General features: G+C 46.6%; 1 protein-coding gene across 1 annotated transcript; it reads right to left on the minus strand.

The window, feature by feature from the left end:
* Nucleotides 1-6,008: 6,008 nt before the first annotated feature.
* Nucleotides 6,009-12,592, minus strand: UPK1B (uroplakin 1B). Its single transcript, XM_074572816.1, has 7 exons — nt 12,511-12,592; nt 11,764-11,964; nt 10,155-10,229; nt 9,291-9,413; nt 8,812-8,991; nt 7,977-8,060; nt 6,009-7,343 (listed from the first exon to the last, which is right to left on the minus strand). The coding sequence occupies exons 1-7, from the start codon at nt 12,577-12,579 to the stop codon at nt 7,293-7,295; spliced, it is 783 nt and encodes a 260-aa protein (XP_074428917.1). The 5' UTR covers nt 12,580-12,592; the 3' UTR covers nt 6,009-7,292.
* Nucleotides 12,593-19,697: the final 7,105 nt, after the last annotated feature.

Consider the following 19,697-nt stretch of genomic DNA (forward strand, 5'->3'; position numbering starts at 1 on the left):
ATATTACCTTTCAGGCATGCCCGTGTTTTTCAGTTGTTCCTTTTGCTTCTCTCCATCTCTAGAAAAAAAAAATAATCTCTAGAGGTGAAGGAGAAGCTGTAGCTGATCCTTATTTGGTTTAGCTTTTGCTTGCTCCTTATTAATGTAAAGGCTTGGTGATAACTAATTCTGCTCCAAGCAAGGGATGGAAAACTTGCCACTGAGTTCAACTGGAGATGGAGCAGGGCTTTAAGAGCCCTGGCAAGAAGGATGGCAGGAGGCAAGTGCTTCCTGAGGGCTCCATGCAGCAGCCCAGGCCTTAGATCTTGTTCTTGCAGGCACTGGTCCCCTTTGAAATATTATTTGCTGCCAGGTCAAGGGAAGGGCTGGAAGTCAGACACTGTGAAAAGGACTGTCCCCATCCCACTGGCCCTGGTTTGTGATTATTTCTCCTGCTAGGTCTGATGGATTGTATTTTTGTTAAGCTTTGTGCTCTGTGTGGACTTGCCTGCCTTTGTGCCTTATTGCTTTAAAAAAAGAAAGAAAAACAACAGCCCCAAAAGAAAGATGTTTTGCCAGGTCTCAGCCATGAGATTAAACTGGAGTTTTTATAAAAGCAGACCTGTGCCCTAGTGGTGTTTTGGAATGTTTTCTTTTTCCTGGTTTTGGTTTATGAATGCAGTACAAATGCTTTGTCTTCCTCTGACATGGAGTTGGAGCCCTTCTTTTGTCATGTGAGTGGCCAGAGCATGATGGTAGGTTTTTCTGGGTTTTGACTGGGGAGATGAAGGTCAGGGCCTGATCACGCATTTGTCTGATTGCAGGTTATGAGGGCTGCAGCTGCCCTGCAGCTCTGAAAATGAAGTGAGGGCTTGGAGACTTCTGTAGAATTACCATTATCTGAAACGCTTTAAATTTTCCAAAGGTAAAATTAGTCTTTTTCCTTACTGTTCTACCAGACTGAACTTTCAGTGGTGTACAACCACATCCTCCCATTTAGAGCATCTCCTGCAGAATTCTGCCTTGCCTGTGATAATGCAGAGCAATGCAGAGTAGAGTACAGAAATACTTTGGGATCCCGGTGCTTGTAGAGGGGAAGCCAAGCTGGAACAAGAGGAGTTACTATGAAGCCTCTGGTGCATTGTGTATGCACTTCTGTTGGTCTGTAAAGAACAAGCAAGAACTTAAAAAAATTATGAATTAAGTCCCCTGGTTCTCTGGATTCTTGCAGTGCCCTCGTTGATCCAATCTCTGAGCTGTAGCGTGGAAGTGAGTATTATTAGTATTTGTCCATTATTCTACCCTGGAACAAAAAAAAGGAAAAAAAAGAGAGGGTTTCTCATGGTTTTAGCTTCAGTGGACATACCTGAAGTTCAGCCTGCTGTTTTTTCTCCCTGAAAAACAGATGAACCATTAGGTTGAATGGAACGCTTTTTTTTTCCTACTCAGCAGCTGAACTCAGGGCTTGACTCCCTTTCCCACCTCCTTCATGACTTCAATTTCCCTTTAGGAAAATGCCTGGGTTGTGCTTCCTGCTTACCATGGCAACTGGCACACAAAGTGAGAGAGAAAACCATGTCCGTTGAACTCTGGAGTTGTTGTTGGCCATAGCCAATTATTAGTACTGAAAGAAACAGTGTTTTTGTATTCTTTGTGCCGCAGAGTCTAGCAATGACTTGGCCATAAGACTAGAGGAGAATCTCAGACTGCCCCCCAGCATTCCCACGGTTATGAAAATCAAGCAAAAGGCACACTGCAGACCTGCTCATGCTCCATTCGGCGCTGTGCCCTAAATCAGGGTGCTTAAACACGTGGAAATGCTTGAACACAATTTCAGCCAAGTCCTTTTGCCTGCTTTCCCATCACCACGAGTTTGAAAGTCTGACTCAGGACAATCATCTGTGTAGGTTGTATTGGAAGCAACAGCTATAACATCTTGGATACTTTCAGCTAAGCCAAAGCCAGGATTAAGCAAGTTCCCAAACTGGCTGTCAACCAGGAAACAATCTAACCTAGCGCCAAAGAGCATTTGATACCGGTGTCTCCTGCATCCTCCTTGCAACACAGGAGTCCAACAGCTATGGGCAACAGGACATCTACCTGGTATCCCACTGGATGGAGCTAACAGTCAACTGGCAGCAAAGGGAAGGCAGACAGTGCAGGGAAGGAGATTTAGCCCAGTGAAGGAGACTTAGGCCAAGCTGGCACAAGGTGTCAACAACAGCAAAAAGAACAGGGAACAGGCTCATAATGTCCAAGATAGGGAAAGGCAGTGAGATCTCTGAGTTCGTTTTCCGTCTGAGCCGGATGAACTTTTCAAAGAATACGTCTCACCACAAGGGCAGAGGATGAACAGTTTCAGAGTTAAGAATTAGATATGAATGGGAGCTGCAGAGCTCAGACCTGGCCAAGTCCCAGTGCCCCCAAAAGTTATCTAGAGCGTAAGTTTTAAAACAAGAATGTTTTGTTCACTCCATAATAAAAAAGGATAGCTATTTTCTCATGTCTGATTTGCAAACTTCAGTGTGAGATGAACTACTTTTTGCAGACCTAGAAAATCCATAGGGATTATGCGATGCCCTTTAGGTCCAGATACACCTTAAAATTGGACCTGTTTTCTTCTGTAGCACATCTGCTGCAGGGAACACATATAGCTCTGTCATTTAAATCCCTTATCTGCAAAGACCAGGAAATACTTGAATTCAGTGAGAGGAAATGACTTCAAAGAAAACTTAGTGGCTGCTTAAGAATGAACCACAAGGAACAGGAACATGGGAATGACCAGAGCTGGAGAAAGGAGAATAACACACATGATGGTTATTAAACAGGGAAAGTTTCCAGATAAGTAAACCTGAAAAGGAAAAAAAAAACAACAAACCCCAAACCCAGCCATAAGATAGAGTAGAACCAGTCTGAAAAATATCAGGTAACTTCTTTCCCTCCTCCTTCATAAGAGTCAGGAAGAAGCTTAGATCAGAAAAAATAGGTGCTCACAACCTGCTTTACTCACCTTTTTTTTTTTTTTGTATTGTGAGATAATTTGCTTTAAATACCAAGGGTCAGGGAGTGGAGGCAGAAGAGAGATGTAAAAAGACTAGGCTGGTTATTTGCAGGGATTATTTGAAGTGGCTTGGCTTTACCTTCTCCAGCCTCCGTGCTAGCCACAGTACCCTGCTAAAGGTGAGTGTTGCTTTGGAAAAAATAGAGAGAAGGAAGGTTTTCAGTTCTGCGTTCACTCACAGTCAGTAACAGCCCTGGGTCACTGCTCATCACTTAGCTCTCTTGCAGAGTTTATCTCAACTAGTGAACATGCAAGAACTGCAGATGACCTTGCCTATGCTGGAATTTCACCTCGCGTGCCAGCTAACACAGTCAGAAAAACCCTCACCTTTTTTTTGCTGTTGAGGATAAACCCTCAGCAGTCATCCTCAACTCCTCACGCAGCCGGGTCTCCCAAAGACAGATGCCTGAGATTACAGGGAGAGTCCTTGCAGGAGGTTCCCTGCATACCACACGTTGCAGAGGCTTTCCCCAGTTGCCAAAGAGGGCAGGGCTGCCAAGGGGTGGGAGAAGGAGGCTTCATTTATGAGCTAGTTTTAGGTGATACTTTGTCCCAATAAACGTTTGCTTGGCACAAGTCCCTGCCGTAAGGAATGTGAAAAAATAAGATGCCAGGGCAGCGAGCAGGATGAAGAATAAATCATCTGAGTCAGAGGACAGGAAACGCCACCGACAGCCTGGATGCTGGTTTTCGCAGCGAGGTGGGTAGCCAGGTGCAAGCACGGCACATAGTGGGCATTGCATGTCGCAGATGAACCAGCAAGGTAAGGAGAAATAGAGACTGAGAGAGCCTGTGCAAAGAGATCTCATGCAGAAGAAGAAGAAGTGAGGGGAAAGGAGGAAGGGGTAGGAAAGCCTGTTGGAAAAATGGGGGCAAGGCACAAAATACACAAAGGCAGCCCCACGTTGCCCCACTGCCTGAAGGAACAGAGACCTTCGGTACTGCCAGCCACAAACACTCAACAACGTGAAAGACATCAGGCTATGTCTGCGTGTGTAAGGGAAAGGAGCAGCTGAGGGTTTGGTATTCTTGTTGGTTTGGAGGCCACGCTGCTCTGTCAAGTATGAACAGAGTATGTTTCTCAGCAGCACTCTGATTTCTCAGAGGTAGGAATATTACGATAAATTAATAATCTAAAAATACAGTTGGTAACTCCGTGGGAGAATTGAAACATGCCTTATTTTTTGCCAGGAGAGAACTGTGATTATTCACACCTACAGAGAAGAAATACACAGAGCAAATCTGAAAACAAACCACACAGCTTCCACCTAGAGAATTTTTTTCTTCATCCTGTCATAGTCCAGCAGTTTTCATGCATCTGTGGATATTGCCTGCTCTGAAGACCACATACATCCATACCTTCAAGCAGCAATCCAAACAGCTGAGAATGACTGGGATTTCTTTACGAGCCTCAGCCAACATGTGAACCTGTTCACCACCATTCCTGTCACGGACTCCATCCCTTCCTCACCCTCCCCTGGCATCCCAGGTAGGGAACTCGCAGAGATTGGAATCAACCTCCAGAAGCTGAAAAACCAGAAAAAGCTGTGCAGGATTTTTCACGAGCCTGCTCAACATCATTCTGCCATCAGTCCAGTCTTCTTCTTCCTCCATAATTCAGGCAGATAAAGCTGGGTTTTTCTGGTTTGCATTTTGCCATGCTTGGCACTTCTGCATAGATCCACCATTGCCTAGATCATTTGTTCATCATGGCTTTTATTTTTGCAAAACATAGATGATAATGTTCCACGTGAGGGGGAAGGCTCAGGAAGCAGAAGGCAAATTAGAAGAACTCAAATGATTCTATGATTCTATGAAATGGTTTATAATGTCACTTATGCAATAGGTAAATGGTATCATTTGCAACTGGTTGCAACAGTTAATACTGCAATAGTCATAGTCTCAGTTCCTCTTCTCCTGCAAAATCCTGCAGTATTTTCTCTATATTGAGTGCAGTGCTATAATCACACCACATTTAGATGTAGCAGGAAAGAAGACACCTGTGGGTCTGAAGCAAAAGACCAGAGGAGGAAAATAATATTTGAAATCACCTGCTTCTGTGGTCCTAAAGTTTTCTACAGGCCGTATCTCCAGTGACATCTGGAGACCAGATGCAGAAGGCCTTGCTAGTCTCTAGAAAGTCCCATAGCCAGTCATTTCACCCATTCGCAGAGCTACTTGAGTTTCAGAAATAACTTGAGCAAGAGACTTTTACGCAGGTGTGCAGCTATCCATGAAGGCTGCTGTGACTGAGGAGGTATTGGAGGGGTTTGGCCAAGCAAGGACGGAGGCTGTGTGCTTGCACTGTCCCGCCTCCCCCATTTCTCTCCTCTCTGCTCTTGCAGTTGGCAGGCGTTTGCAGCTCATGCTGAGTAGCACAGGACCGAGGCTTTGCTCTTGCTGCCTAACTTAGGCAGACACCAACTCTCTTTAGATTTCTTTAGATTTAGGTATTATTGTAGCTTTCAGCAACATACGTGTGCACACACAAATGATGAAAAACCAAAGCCAGACCACTTCCATACAGAGTCCCCATGGTCTATTCATATACTCAAGTCTCACAAAAAAGTGCTCGAGACTAATTTCCTAATGGAAAATGCTGAGAGTTTAGGATCTCCAAGACAGGCACCATCCCACTGAACCAGTGGAATGGCTGATCCATGGGCATTTTCCTTTCTGAAGGCACACTCGTACAGAAAAAACCCTCTATGTTGCAGGGACCTGTTTCTCCTTCAAGCTGTTCACCCTCATATCTGCCTCCTTCTCTCCCCCACTAGCCTAGCGATGGACTATTCAGCTACAGAGTTTCTGTAGCACCGTGCACCACAGTGCTTTGCACGCTGATCTTCAGGACAGGGTTACAGGACTTTCAAAACTGCCTTTGCACTGCCCCACATGTCCCCAGTGCGGACCTTTATCATTTCCCCTTCCCAAACACACGATCTTGAACAAGGAAAAAAAAATAAATCACTTCCACTTCTTTTTAATTAGTATTTTGGTGAATACACAAAAACCAAGAATCAAGGCAGCTGGCAAGCGTTGGGTCCTGATCCAATACACCTTAGGAAAAGGCTTCACCTTAAAACGCTCTATACAGGAGTATATTTCACACACCACATGTAACTGCTGAAGTGTTCACTAGGAAAGACAGCAGATCAGTCTGGGCCAAAGTAAACAGCCTCTGTTGAACTGAGTGAAAACCGTGACTGCTGATGCAAGGACTGGATTTGGTTCAGTTAGCTCCCTGCTTGCGTTTTTCACAAGACTTACTCATTACCATTATTTGCGTTTGTCCTACCTGATCGGGGGACGTGGAAGGGAAGCATACAGGGGACGTGACCATACACCTGGACGTAGCTGAAGCAAGAAGCATAGTCGTCTAGGGGTGTGAGACAGCCACTTTTGCAAAGCCAACTACAGCACGGGACCCCTTGTATTCTGCCCACATTCTAGCCCGTAGTTGTGTGAAATCTTGTGTGAAGTACATAACAGCTTTTTGAAGGAGTCGCTTGTTAGCAAGAGGAGCTTTTTCTGGACTGCCACTTCTGAAGGTAGGAGCGCATGCAGTAGTTTCCTCAGTGACAGGAGGTAGGCTTGAATACAGGCAGCATATTGCTGAGGAGTGCGCTAGCCTTTTATTGGGCTTGACTAGCAACAGACTTTTTATCTGTGACGTGCCTTTACTGCTGACACACTTAAACTCTCAGAGAGTCTGCCTTATTCTAAGGCACGGGGTGACAGAGATGAGGAACAGAAGTTGAACGATAAAATATATTAGAGAGGTCTGCAGTCTTCTCCCTTGCAGCATCCGTCTTTATTGGTCACAGGAGGTTACAGTTTTGCACACACAGCCCTTGCCGGTGCCTTGCGCATTATGATTTACATTCAACTTAGTTTTAGAGAGAGATTGTTTTGGAGCAAGAGTATATGGACATTTTCCTTTCTGATGTCATCACAGAACAGATCAGATCACTTTGTATCTTATGCTCCAAAGATTTCTTGCACAGGGAAAGAACGATTGTGCCTCAGCCAGGAGGCATTAAGGCTGCAGAAGAAGGGGCAAAGAAGGGACAAGAAGATTCTTTCCTGGAGTCATCAGCTCTGTGTGTCAAGTTTCTGGAGGGGCAAAAGTGTATATGGGAGAGGTAGTGGGAAAACTTCAAATCCTCCATGGCACGAGGAGAACGGAGCAGGGGATGAACGAATGCAGTTTCACATGGTGCTTCAGGACAGCGCTGAGGACACCAGGCCTTCAGTATTCAACTCTGCTCCAGTAGAACATGGTACCAAGGAGGACGAAGAACTGAAAAGACAAGACTACTAAGATTCTTTGCTCCCCGTTTCCTGCTCCCCACCTCTGCCCCAGCCCCATTTAATCCTACTGCTAGAAGAGGGCGACAGAAATTCTTGACAAGCAAAGTCCATTCAGGCAGAGGAAGCTTAAAGCTTTTTATCTGCACAGAAGCTTCACAGTGAAGAAAGAAGATATGTGCAGCCATAACTATTTGACTGGATCACTCAGCTCTCTGGGGATTATCTATCACGAAGCTGCTGAACTCTAAATACCTAAAGCACTCACAAAAAGTCTTCCAACTAGAAACTGAATTATCTGTCATGATTACTGTTTCAATGATTCAATACTCTTCACAAACAGGTTATCTATGAGCTGTGTTTGCTGTGTTGTATTGCTGAGATGTCAGCAGGCCACAGCAGGCTGGAAGGCCATCTAGCTCCTCACCTGCGGAAGTCAGAATTGGGGGGAACTTGTAAATATAGCCCTGTTAGTGGAACAAGCTACAGGCAGATTGGTGATGAATGAATAACTATGATCTAGAGACATTTTAAATGCGTCAGTCCTGTCATCCACCTCCACCCAAATGGGTGTGGAATAGCAAGAAAAGAGAAGAGGAAATAAAAGCAGATATTAAGTACTCACAGTCCAGCAGAGGATGGCAAAACCAAACCAGGCAACACCCCAGGCATGTGTGTTCATTGGCCCAGAAATAGCATCATAACAACCCTGTAAGACAATTGTGAATGAATCAAAACCAGCTTTGAGCTTGTACCTCAGGGCGACAAGCTTATCCAACTCTGAGAGAGACTGAGGTAGCATGCTCCTTGCCTATTGCAATTTGGGTAGCTCACAGGGTCTCAAGAAGAAAAGCTTATTGACAGCTTGCAGATAGCCTACCTATTTCTAGTTCCAAATACAAAGTAGACCCATCTTAGACATTTCAAGGACAACTTCATGTGTCACCCACTTGCCAAGTATACTTATATAACCAGACACAGCCAACACAGAGTTGACATCCAGAATCAAGAAGCTGCAGGCAAATTGGAATACCTTCTAGAAGTGCTTGCTAGTGCAGAAGTTGCTTGTTCAAGACCCAGCAATCTGTTTGAATAGGACAAGCTGGTCTACTGAAAAGTTCTACCTTGAGGAGGAGAACTTCTGACTTGCTCATTCATATTGTATGCACACATCTTTGAAGTAAGTTTGATTTAGCTACTGTCCATCTACGTGTTGGAGATGTCCCTTCTTATTGGTGGCATTGGGAGAGTGTTCTTAATAGTTCTCGCTCCATCACAATACAACCTGTCCTCTCTTCAGCAACATGGCCAGGACCTTACAGGAATTGCTTCTCCTCCAGAAAGCATTTGAGCACCTGTAGCTCACAGTGGAGGAGGAAGGCTATTCACTGTTTCCTTCCCTTCCAGCAAGGTGCTTTTGACCAACATATGCTAAGTGGAAAAAGCAGAGAGGATCTTACGTTGCTGTTATAGTAGCCAGGGACTCCAAGCTTGCAGCCGTCAAGGTTGATGGGAGACCCTTGGGCATTCATGATACAGCAATTGCGTGGCCAAGGGTAGTCAGCGTCACTGTGTGTCCTGCGGAAGGCAGACGTGTAGTCCTGCCAGTCGGAGGCGCCGTGCACCCCACAGCACTGGTTCTGCAAGGCAAGAGAAGAGAACGGTTTTTATGGGCCCAGGTCACAGCCCTGCACACGGCCAGACCCTGCACTTGGCTGGTTAGGCATTAACCACAGATTTATGGGAGAGGTTTTTGAAGTGCCTGCTTTTGACAGTCTGCTATCTGATGAACAAGCAAAACAGGGAGTGTGGCAGGACTTTCTCTAAGGTCCAAGGCAGATGCCGTCCTCTTTATTACTGAGCGGCCCCAAGGAGGACTTGAAATTCCAGGGCTACAGAGCACTTGGTAATTAGTGAGGGGTTCCAGTGTTATTATTACCTGAAGCATGAGTTTATCCCATGTCTTTGTGACCCCTTCAGTCATCCATTTGTCATTGTTATTGTCTGCCTCTGACTTGTTATACCTCTCCAGCATTTGCTTCAGGAAGAGATTTGGAGTGAGCTAAAGAAAAAAAAAACAACCAGAGACAAATGCAGGAACTATGTAAATAAGTGGCCGTGTAAAGCAAATATAGGGTTATTTGGGGTGGGTTTGTTTGCTTATTTCAGTGTCCTGATGGAGAACAGGAACGCTGCTTCTCCCCTAGTTTTACACACAGGAGAAAAAAGAGCAAGATTTGAGGAGCAGAAGCAACAAAGATGTAGATCTTGAGCAAGACTCTTAAGCAGGCTCTTCCAGATGTCAGATCACAGGAGATACAGAAACTATGGGTTACATTTGATATGTTGCTTGGAATTAAAGCACCACAAGCCATTTCTCTCCCTCCTAATAACTCCCATAACCCAAGTAATCTTTCCCTCACAGTAACACTGCCTGGGGCAATGCTGAAGATTTGTCTTCTGCCTGTATGATAGATTAATCAGTCTGTAGCTGAAAGACTAAACACTGTATTGATGATTCAGCTAACCCACGCTCTTATTTCCTTAACTACAAGGTTGTGAACATTTTAAAATGTTAAAAATAACAAAACTATGTTAAAAAGAACGAAGTTATTTCCTTGATTAGAATAGTGACACTGGAGACTTTCCTTGTGGGGTCTTGTTCTAACTCAGCGGTGGTCCTTTGAGTTTACCCTGTACCACCACACAGGCCATTTACTACACTGAACAGGACCACTGCGTGCCCTAGAACTGCAATGTTTCCCAGCACGGTTGCAAGAATACATGAGGAAAAAATACTCACAAAGTCTCGCTGAGTCGCTGCCGTGATGCAAGAAGCCATTTCAAATGCATAAGTGATCAGCATCAGAATAATATACTGTGGGAGACAGGCAGCAGAGTTAGCTTTTGGAGAAACCATTTTTTTCAAGATTAAGCCTGAAACCCTGCTCAAGGCAAAGGAGGGCAGGCCATCCTAGTCTCCCCAGTCCTCTCCATGCCTCCGAACATTCACGCAGCCCTTCCCTGTGCCTGTTGCAGTTTGCAATCTGCTTTCTTGAAGCTGTATGACTGGAATTGTTCTCCATCTCACAGATGAGTTTTCTTCAGAACCTCATGGCGTTAATACCACCCTGCCTCTATGGAAAATACTTTGCCTGATATGTCGTAGAATAACATTTGCCCTTTTCTTTGTTGCATTTCATTTGCAACTGATGCCTATGCCATGCGTCCTTCCACTTCCACTTGCCAGCTATAAGCTTTTCAGCAAGAAGCTTTTCACTCCTAGTGGTAGAGCTTTGGAGAAACAGAAGGTGCAATTTAGGGTGTTTTTCAGGTCCTCCTGATTTTGCATCATCAAATCTCCTCAGCATTCCTGTTTTGTCAGCAAAGATCCTTCATGAAAACAGATCCTGAGCATCACGTCTCATAGTCTATTTCACTATTTCTCTTCCCTTCTCAGCACAATCCCTTTAGCCTTTCCCATATTCGCTTTGGAGTTCTTGTGTCTCTATCTCTTCTCCCACACTTTTTAATGTTCTTCTCAGATTCAAGACATTTGTTTCTTTCTTACTCCAGCTTCTGCTCCTTGTACCGTCTCTTATCTCTTATACCACAGTCTTGGGTTTCAGCCAAGACACCAAAATTCAGAGTTAAGGGAATTTTCTTCCCTCAGCTGTTTGCTGGCAAATTCCCTGGCACAAGAGTTAAGATCTGTATGTGTTTCTTGTTTAAAATAGACACCCTGCCATCCCACATTAATCCAAGAGAGTTCCAATTCCAGAGTTTCGGCTCTACTGTTTGTTAATGCAAGCACTGATTTAATTTCGCCACTGACAACCTAAAGGACTAAGTAAGAAATGGTACAGAGATTTGTTCACATGTTAACATTGTCCTTGGCTTATCCAAAGCTCTCTGTCCCCACCCCTGTAATTTCTGCCTGCCTGCTGATGTCTAATGTTCTCAGTTGCACCCATATTTGGTATACTAATACGTACTAATGCCTTGTACAGAAGTCATTACTTATCAGCTCCTAAACTGAATGGTGCATGACAGCTGAAAGGCAGTAAGGGGTGGGGAGAAACAAGGATCTAAACCACATCCCAGCTACATCTGATTGCACAAGTGCTTCTGCATTGCTTCAGGGCAAAGTCAGGGTCAAGCCTGTCAGCTTAAACCTCCATTGTGGCTCTCACTATTAATTCCCTCAACCTGGTCCGGGAGCTTCTCCTGCACGTGTCCTCGCAGGAGTCACCTTGTGGGACACCACAGCCATCATCAAGAAGAACCTTTGTCTCCTTATGACTAACAAAAGCTGCCTTTGCTTAGTGGCGGATTACCAAGGTGAGCAGGGAAACTAGAGCGACACTTTTTCAGATTGGCAGCAATAGGTAGGCAAACTTTGCTACACTTACCACCAGCAGCAAGGTCCTGTTGGACTTAATGACTGCAACAATACCGAGGATAGACAGAGCAAAGAGTGCAAAGCCAACAAAGATGCCAATCCAGGCAGCAGCATAGATGTCATCATTTTCTGTGGCTTCCAATAGAGGGTAGAGACCATGGGGATCAGACACAAAGAAGATGCACTCTGCTGTCAGGGCAATGCCGCACATCTGAGAAGTGCAAGTTCGGGAAATCCATTAGATCAAGCTTCCCCAAAGAAATAGCAGAGACAGAAAAAGATGGAGACTGCTTTCCTTTCATTTAACTTCCTGCCAAACAGGAGCTACTCAACTGCTCCTCTGCCCAACTCTACAATCCCTTGAGTTGTGCCTTCACAGAAGAATTGCAGGCAAAACTCACCCTGCCTAGACCTGAGAGGTCAGGCCTAGGGCTTGAGGATGTTAAGAAAGAATTAACAGAACCTTTCCCCTCACGATATGGAGGGAGGTGGCTGCAAAGACGTTGGTCAACAGCAAGGGCTCTTCCCTTAGAACTCATGTTGGTCTTGTGGATCAGCCCCTGCTGTCCCCTGCTGTCCCCTCCCCACCCAACTGATCATCTAAAACAGCTCTCCTTTTCTTCTTCTCTCACACTTTACTGGTCGATTTATGTGTGGAATTCACATGTGAAGGGAGATTTCATGGCTGGGAACTGCTGCTTTAAGAAATGTCATACTGAAAGGAAGCCTCCACCCACATTGGTCCCAGTTCACTTACCCCAATGACTACATTCCCAAAGACTAATAGACCCTGTAAGATGCGTATGCCATCATCACTTTTTGCCATCTTTAATTCTTCATGCAACCTGGGAAAAACCAAAGAGTCTTCAGTTAGACCAGTACAACAGGCTTCACTCAGAAATAGAAATTATCCCTGAGGAGACGGATAGACAGAACCTGCCAGCATGTCTGTACAGCTCTCACCCCTTGCTTCATAGTAGTTTCAAAGGAGAAACTTCCCCATGTGAACCTGGTAACTCAAACTCTCCCTAATACTTGAGCTAAAGAAGATTGGGACCACTCTGGGGGCAGCCAGTGTCTTCTGCTCCCTTTTGGGTAGGGTTTTCATCATCTCAACCCATGAAAACCTCACTCACGGTGTTGCACTTCTACCTGGCTAGAAACACCATCTATACCCAGACGGACAGGGGACAAGTTCAGGGCCCTCGCCTCACTCCTCTTCCAAAGGAGCCAGGATTACCCCAGGGTATGCTATCCACCCTGCTGGTTGTTTCATTTTGGCCAGCACTACCATGGGACTGAACTGGTAACCATGGCACTTCAGCTGTATCCCACACACATACCTACGGTGCGCGGCTTGGCAGCACCTTGCTAAGGGTAGCCCCATCTCCCACCTATGCCGGGAACTGGAGCTGGGCCCCCCATTCCCGGTCAGGTGCGAGGGAGGGAGGGAGCAGCTCAGGCTGCAGCTGGCGCACGGGAGCCGGGCCAAGTAGCATTCCCACCAAATTCCTGAGAGCGCTATATCCTGCAGGCTGGGGCCAGGCGACCCGCATCGAATTCATCCTCTTCCAGAGAGAGTAGCATAAAGGCACTAGTCAGAGGTGTGAGACTTTTTTGAGAAATAAGCCCAGATACCAGCCCCAACCAAGTCCTTCTTTCAAAGGGACAGAGCGCAGGTGTGCATGGAGAGGGGGAGGGGAAAAAAAACCAACCCTGAGACAGCTGCGTTTGCTGGGTGGTTAAGAAAACATAAGCTGTGAAAGAAAGGCTGAAGAGGGCCCAACTTGAATAGACAACAGGAAAAGCACCTTGAACAGCCCTCTTCTGCCAGAGTACCTGCACTAGTGCCTTCTCTTGCTGGGGTTACTGACTCCGGGATTCTTCAAAGAAGCTGTTGGAAAATAAGAACAGACAGCTGTCAATGAAGAGGAGTTTCTTGAGGAACACAGCATCATGGGACCTCTCTAACAATGCCACCTTCAGCCTCCTCAGCAGCTGCCCTTTTAGCTGCCTACCAGGCAGGACTTCCAACAGTGACAGTGGGTAAACCAGAATTTCCTAACACCCTTTCTGCAGTGGTTTGAGGGTTAGGCATGGAGACATCTCCAGTGCTCTCACCATTATACCAGCAGCAGAGCACATAAGTATTTCCCCATGATAGTGTGAGTGAGGATGGCCATTATTTCCAAAGCGAGAAGACATTTTTATTCCCAGCCAGGTGTTTGGAGGCCAGCCCAATACACCTGAAGCTGTACGGCTCTGTATTTGAAAATATCAGGCTCAGGAGGTCAGCCTGAAGCTCTGTCCCTTGCCAAATTTGTTGACCAGTCAGCATGTCCAGGGGGCCACATCAAACTGCCTTGCAGGTGAAATCTGGGTTTGGGCAATGTTTGGCCACATGTGGTCTGCAGTACAACACTGCAGAGTCTGCCAAACCTGAGGCGGACACTGGTCCTCTACTCATCTGAAAGCTGGAGAGACCACTGCCTGGCTCATGGATCTTTGTACTGCAAACTCCAGAGATTTTTGAAAAGTTTTTAGTTATTGCTGTCTAAGAGACATTACAAGTCAGGGGGCAGTCCAAAAAGCAAGGAAACCTTCCCTGCTCGAATGCAGGCATGTGAACTCTGACTACTAGATGGAAAAGCAGGTCTGCTCCAGCTGCCATTTGGATAGCAGGATTGAGCGTTCCATGTGGCTAGCTCAACAGTTCACACCAAGTGAGATTAACAAAGTCACAGCCCTTACCTTAACATTGCAGGAACATCTTTTGCCCTCCCTTTCTCTCCTACAGGTGCCCTTGCAGTGTAATGACAGCACTCACACCTTGTAGGTGGGCTGCCACCCGGCCCATGCGCTTGCCTTCCCACAAGCTGGCTTTCTCCTCCTCCTCCCTGGCAGGCAGGACCCTGGCTCACTCGTGCCTCTCCTTGGGCAGGTATTACTGCAGGCATGCCATCCAGAGAAAGCAAGCCTCTTCTCCTGGGGCAAGCCCATCTCCTAGGCTACTGTAGCTGGGAGGAAAGCTGGACACGGTCACCACCACACAGATATCAGCTGGGGCGTGGCAAGCTTCTAGGCAACCTAAGGCTCTCCAGTACCTTACCTAAGTCCAATGGGATTGCAGGGTGGGGGGAAGCAGAGAGACTGGGAGAGATGAGGAAAAGGGAAGGAACAGCCTTTACTGTAGACCTAAAAATAAACACTGTAATGATGTTGCCATATTAGTATGAATTCTCCCTCTGCCTCCAAGTGCTTGTCACTGAAGGAGTCCATTTCTTGGTGTCATTCCCCTGTGCCACAAGTGGCAACCCCTTGTCTGTCCCCTTCTCCATTGTAGAAGGTCCAGTATCAGCGTCACAGATGAGAGACTGGGGAGGTACTCCAAGGCCATGACAACAGCTGAGCAGCTGGAGATTCAACGATCCAGCATGCTCCAGAGGAGAAGCCACGTGAGATCCAGGGCCTTCCACCTGCTGCCTGCTCCTCACGCCTCAGGGGTAAGCCAGGTTAAGCAAGAGCAGCTTGCACAGCACTTGGCGCAGGTTCATGACTACAGAGGCATGAGGCAAACTTTGGCTGGCTTGCCGGAGGCGAGCTGCCTGCAGGTGTGACTCACCCATGGGGTGTGACACCGGTTGGCAGTCCTCCTCCCAGTCCCCCAGAGAGACAGGCGCCAGCAGCTCCTGCCTGCGGACATAAATCAGTTTGGAGGTAGAGAAGCCTTCTTCGTGGGCTGGTTAAGGTTATTTTTACGACCCAAACACAGTTCTCTGGGGCTTCAGGGAAACTCCTGAGGAAATCAGAGCTTCAGCTGCAACCATTATCCAAAATCTCCACACAAGAAGGTGGCCAGGTCCTGGGATTTCAGCCTTGAGCTTGCATGGACCTGGTGTTCCTCAGCACATCCCAGGCACCTTGCAGTTTATCCGTGACTTGTCTAGGTCCTACGTATTCAGTTACCACTACCACAGACTTTGGTCCATGCTCCAAGCAGCTTTGGAAAGGTGTCTGTTGCTCCCATTGTACCGCAAAAACCTACATCCCTCCTGAAGCACATCCTTATTCCTCTTCCTTACACTCTGGTCACAAGCCAGACTGCAACTTCTCCCCTCTACCCTCACTCTCATGAAATGCTCCTGACACCCATGGGGGTTCAGGTGAACCTGGCAGAGCCCAAGAGCAATGTTAGGCCTGCCTTCCCCTGTTCCTCCACAAGTTGCAGACATATCAGTTATTTCCATGCCCTTGGAGCTTTCTTGACCTCTCTTCCCTTCCTCCACTCACAGTGTCTCTGCAAGACTTGCACCACAACTGAGAGAGCCGAAAAGGAAGCTCCTTTCTGCAAAAGCTGACTTCTGCCCTTGGATTTTAGGTGGCAACCCCATGCAGGCTTTCCAAGTAAGTTCTGCTCGCAGCAGGTCCTGGATTTAAGCAGGATTCAGTCTCTTTTGTGCATCCCTCACACACATTGGGCTGGTTGATCTTCTGAAGCCTCCGCACACTCTTTCTATAGATTGGGACAGGATTTCAGTAGCATTACAGATGAATGCCCCCTGCTCCACCTCTAGACAAAAAAGCCAATGGGGTGAGAATTGGTTTGGCATTGCCCCACGCAGAAGCAGGTCGCATTTTGATTGCCTCGCATTTTGTGCCAGTTGTCATGGTGGAGTCACAGCACTGTGACCAAGGGATGTCCAAAACACCCCTGCGAGCATCATTTGTTTCTACACCCTACTCCTGGAGGTCTCTCAGGGTGGCGGCAGGGTTTAACAGGGGCTTCACCTCACCCCTTGCTACCCACTTTGCTTCAGTGTCCCTGTGCAGGGCATTGCCTCCTCATCCCCTGGTGTAAGGAGGCAGAGACAAGAGATGCATTTGTTTTATTACTCATGGGCTCCACATGCCTTGGCCGAAGGGTGCCACGCCGCTCGAGCGCAACTAAACAAACCCAGACGTTCAACAGCAGAAACCTGGTCCTTGCCGCTACCCCCTCCAGCGCAGAATCCCAGGCACTTCCCGCCCCTCGCGCTCCCTCAGCCCCAGCTAGAGAGCATGTCTCTACAGGCAGGAGAGAGATGCCTGGGCTGGGGCCGGGGCGCTGATGGAGGGAAGCCAGCGGGGTGGAACTGCTGCCGGAGGTGCCGTGCCAGAGCCGGTGCCGCGGGAAGCCCCCATGAGCCACAGACCTGCCCACAGCCTGACCTGCTGAGGCTCTGATGCATCAAGAGTTGAGGGGCCAGACAGCAATAAACGTACTTTTTTTTGTAGTTGTTTTTCATTTGGATTTAGTGGAAAATTGAGCCCCTAAGGGTCTTAAAAAGAAAGTAGTTTCTAAGTGCCTGGGAGATCTTCAGAGTTATAGGGCTTTTAAGAGGATGCGATTAAATATGCTATTGATGAATTGCTTGGACTGGATATCAGGAAGAAATTTTTCACCCTGAGGGTGGTGAGGCACTGGACCTGGTTGCTCAGGGAAGCTGTGGATGCCCCATCCTTGGAAGTGTTCAAGGCCAGGCTGGATGGGGCTTTGAGCAACCTGGTCCGGTGCAAGGTGCCCCTGCCCATGGCAGGGGGGTTGGAACTAGATGATCTTCAAGGTCCCTGCCAACTTAAACCATTCTACGATTCTATGATTCTGTGACTCTGCTGTAAGAACCCAAATGCTTTACAAGTGTCAATTCATTATTCTTTTACTTATTTTAAAGCAAACACCTCCAGTGCACACAAAACCACACACTCCTCCTGCCCTGCTGGACTTTCTCCATCGCTCCACCTGCCCTGAAATGCAGCCGCCTCTGACAGAGAACAGCTTGTGCGCCAGGACTCAACCACACTCAGAAAAGGAAAACCCAGCCAGTTATTTTGTGCTACCAGGGGAGAAAAAATAAAGCAAAAACAAATCTCAGCATCGAGCAGGGGTCAGAGACTAATTAAGTTTCCTTTTGAGAGAGATTGCTATGAAATGAAGCCTCTGTGAAGAGTGGAGTGGCTGGTAAATCATCATCAGGCATAATTACCTCAGAAATAGAGCTGGGAGGTAGGTTTTTCCTCTCTCCCTCATTAGTTCAGCACAGCCAAAACAAGAGGATTTTTTTATTTTGCCTTTCCTATTTTCACAAGTGAGGGGGAATTACAGGATTCATCTTTCTCTGCAACAATTTTTCTTTTTTTTTTTACACTCAGATATATTTGCAACAGATTTAATTTTCCCATTCCCTCCTCCCCAGTCTTTAGGAGAAAAAATATGAAACAAATTAGAACAGCCATAGAGAAGATACAGCCTGAGGTAAGAAAAATGAAATACTTAATAATCTTCTGCAGTTAACCTTATCCAGGTACCAGACTCCCCCATACTAAACACAGCCCAGGGACTGAAATAAAAACCATTAAACATAAAAGCTTCCTTTTCTCCTAACAGACACTTATTGCTCACGTGCCTCATTAAGGGTAAGACGATGACCGAAGCAAGGCACTCACCTCTCCCTTCTCGTGGTGCTTCCCGGCGCAAATCCTGACCCACCTGCAAAGCCGAAAGAGCCCCTTTCTCCCAACTCCGCTGGGCTTTAAAAAGCCCAGGTTGCTCGAGAAAAGTGCTGTGTGATTGGTAGGGTGCCCATCACATGAGGACAACTTTTTTTTCTAGCCAAACCTGTTCCCCGGTCCTCCATGGGACTGGAGGGTGTCTCTGTGATTCTTAGATCGTATCGGAATGCCGTTGTGCCGAAAACACAAAGCTTTGAAGAATTTCTATTATTACACTCTCGAAAGAGTGGACGAATGACTCACTCATGTGAGGTACTTGAACTTTAAAGAGGATGGGCAAGTTGGAAGGATATAAGTATAAATATTGGGATTGCTGGGCTGCTGTTTGAGTATAAGAAGAATGTACTGACTAAAAGAAGAGAGTAAATGAATTTTAATGTTTTCATTTAATTATGTTGCACGGTGAAAATCCGGTGGTTTGGGTTGGATCCATTTTCATTTTATTTAGCTTGGCATTTTTTTTGGAAACAGAAGTGTAAGTGTTGGCTACTCTGTAAGACACTGTGGATAACATGAAAAGTGGGGAAGTTGTTGCATTTCCTTGGTATTGTGAAGGAGACAGTTGGGACGGGGGTTTTGTTTACACTTTTTTTTTGATGTGTGTTTTTAAGGGCAGACTATGAGTTGGCATGAATTTGCGTGCAGAGCAGAGGGTCGGAGACCTTGCCTGAGCACGGGAATGTAGTGGGGATGACAAAACATGCGGTGGGGAGTCCAGGCGCCACCGTGGGTACTTCCAGTGGGGTGCCTGCAGATGCTTAACCTCCCCTGTAGGTCTGCGTCTGCGCTGGCATGCTTTAGATGAGAATGTACCAACACCTCTATATAGCCAGAGACATTTGTGCAAGCTCTTGCAATTGTGAAAGCTATAGACTCACGAGTGCACACACCCCGCCACAGAGCCATAGGTACGCATGCATGTATATGTACATGTACAAATCCACACATGCATGTGCTTTCCTCACATGTATCCAGACATAGGTACACATATGAGCATCTCTACTGCGTGTGGGTTGAAGGCAAAGTGTTGACTTGGGAGTGAAGAAACGCTGCAATTTGGGGTTTCATCTGGAGGCATGGTCAGATGCTGAGGCCACAGCCTGGCCCATTTTCAGATGGAAGTGGAAAATTAAATTTCTCCAGCGATCTATCACTTGACTACGGCACTGTGCTCTATGGGTGACAGGAGGATGTGAGAACATGCCTGTCACTAAGTCTGCTGTAGCTTTTCAAAATTGGCATGGGATGGATGCTGAGGATGCTCAAAGAGAGAACAAAGATGCTGAAAAGGAGTGGTTAGATGCTGTAGGTAATTCCAATTGGCTGTCTCTGCTCCTAACTTCTGAGAATACTCTTTCACATTCCTGCGTCATTTGAATTTCCTTTCTTCATAGC

The sequence above is a fragment of the Larus michahellis genome, chromosome 1 (genome assembly GCF_964199755.1).
Source record: "Larus michahellis chromosome 1, bLarMic1.1, whole genome shotgun sequence".
Classification (NCBI taxonomy): Eukaryota; Metazoa; Chordata; class Aves; order Charadriiformes; family Laridae; genus Larus; species Larus michahellis.

Coding starts and splice junctions, on each gene's coding strand:
- UPK1B (XM_074572816.1), bottom strand. CDS start 12,579: ATGGCAAAAAGTGATGATGGCATACGCATCTTACAGGGTCTATTAGTC. Junction 11,965..12,510: donor TTGGGAATGTAGTCATTGGG/GTAAGTGAACTG, acceptor TGCACTTCTCAG/ATGTGCGGCATTGCCCTGAC. Junction 8,992..9,290: donor GGGATAAACTCATGCTTCAG/GTAATAATAACA, acceptor CTTGCCTTGCAG/AACCAGTGCTGTGGGGTGCA.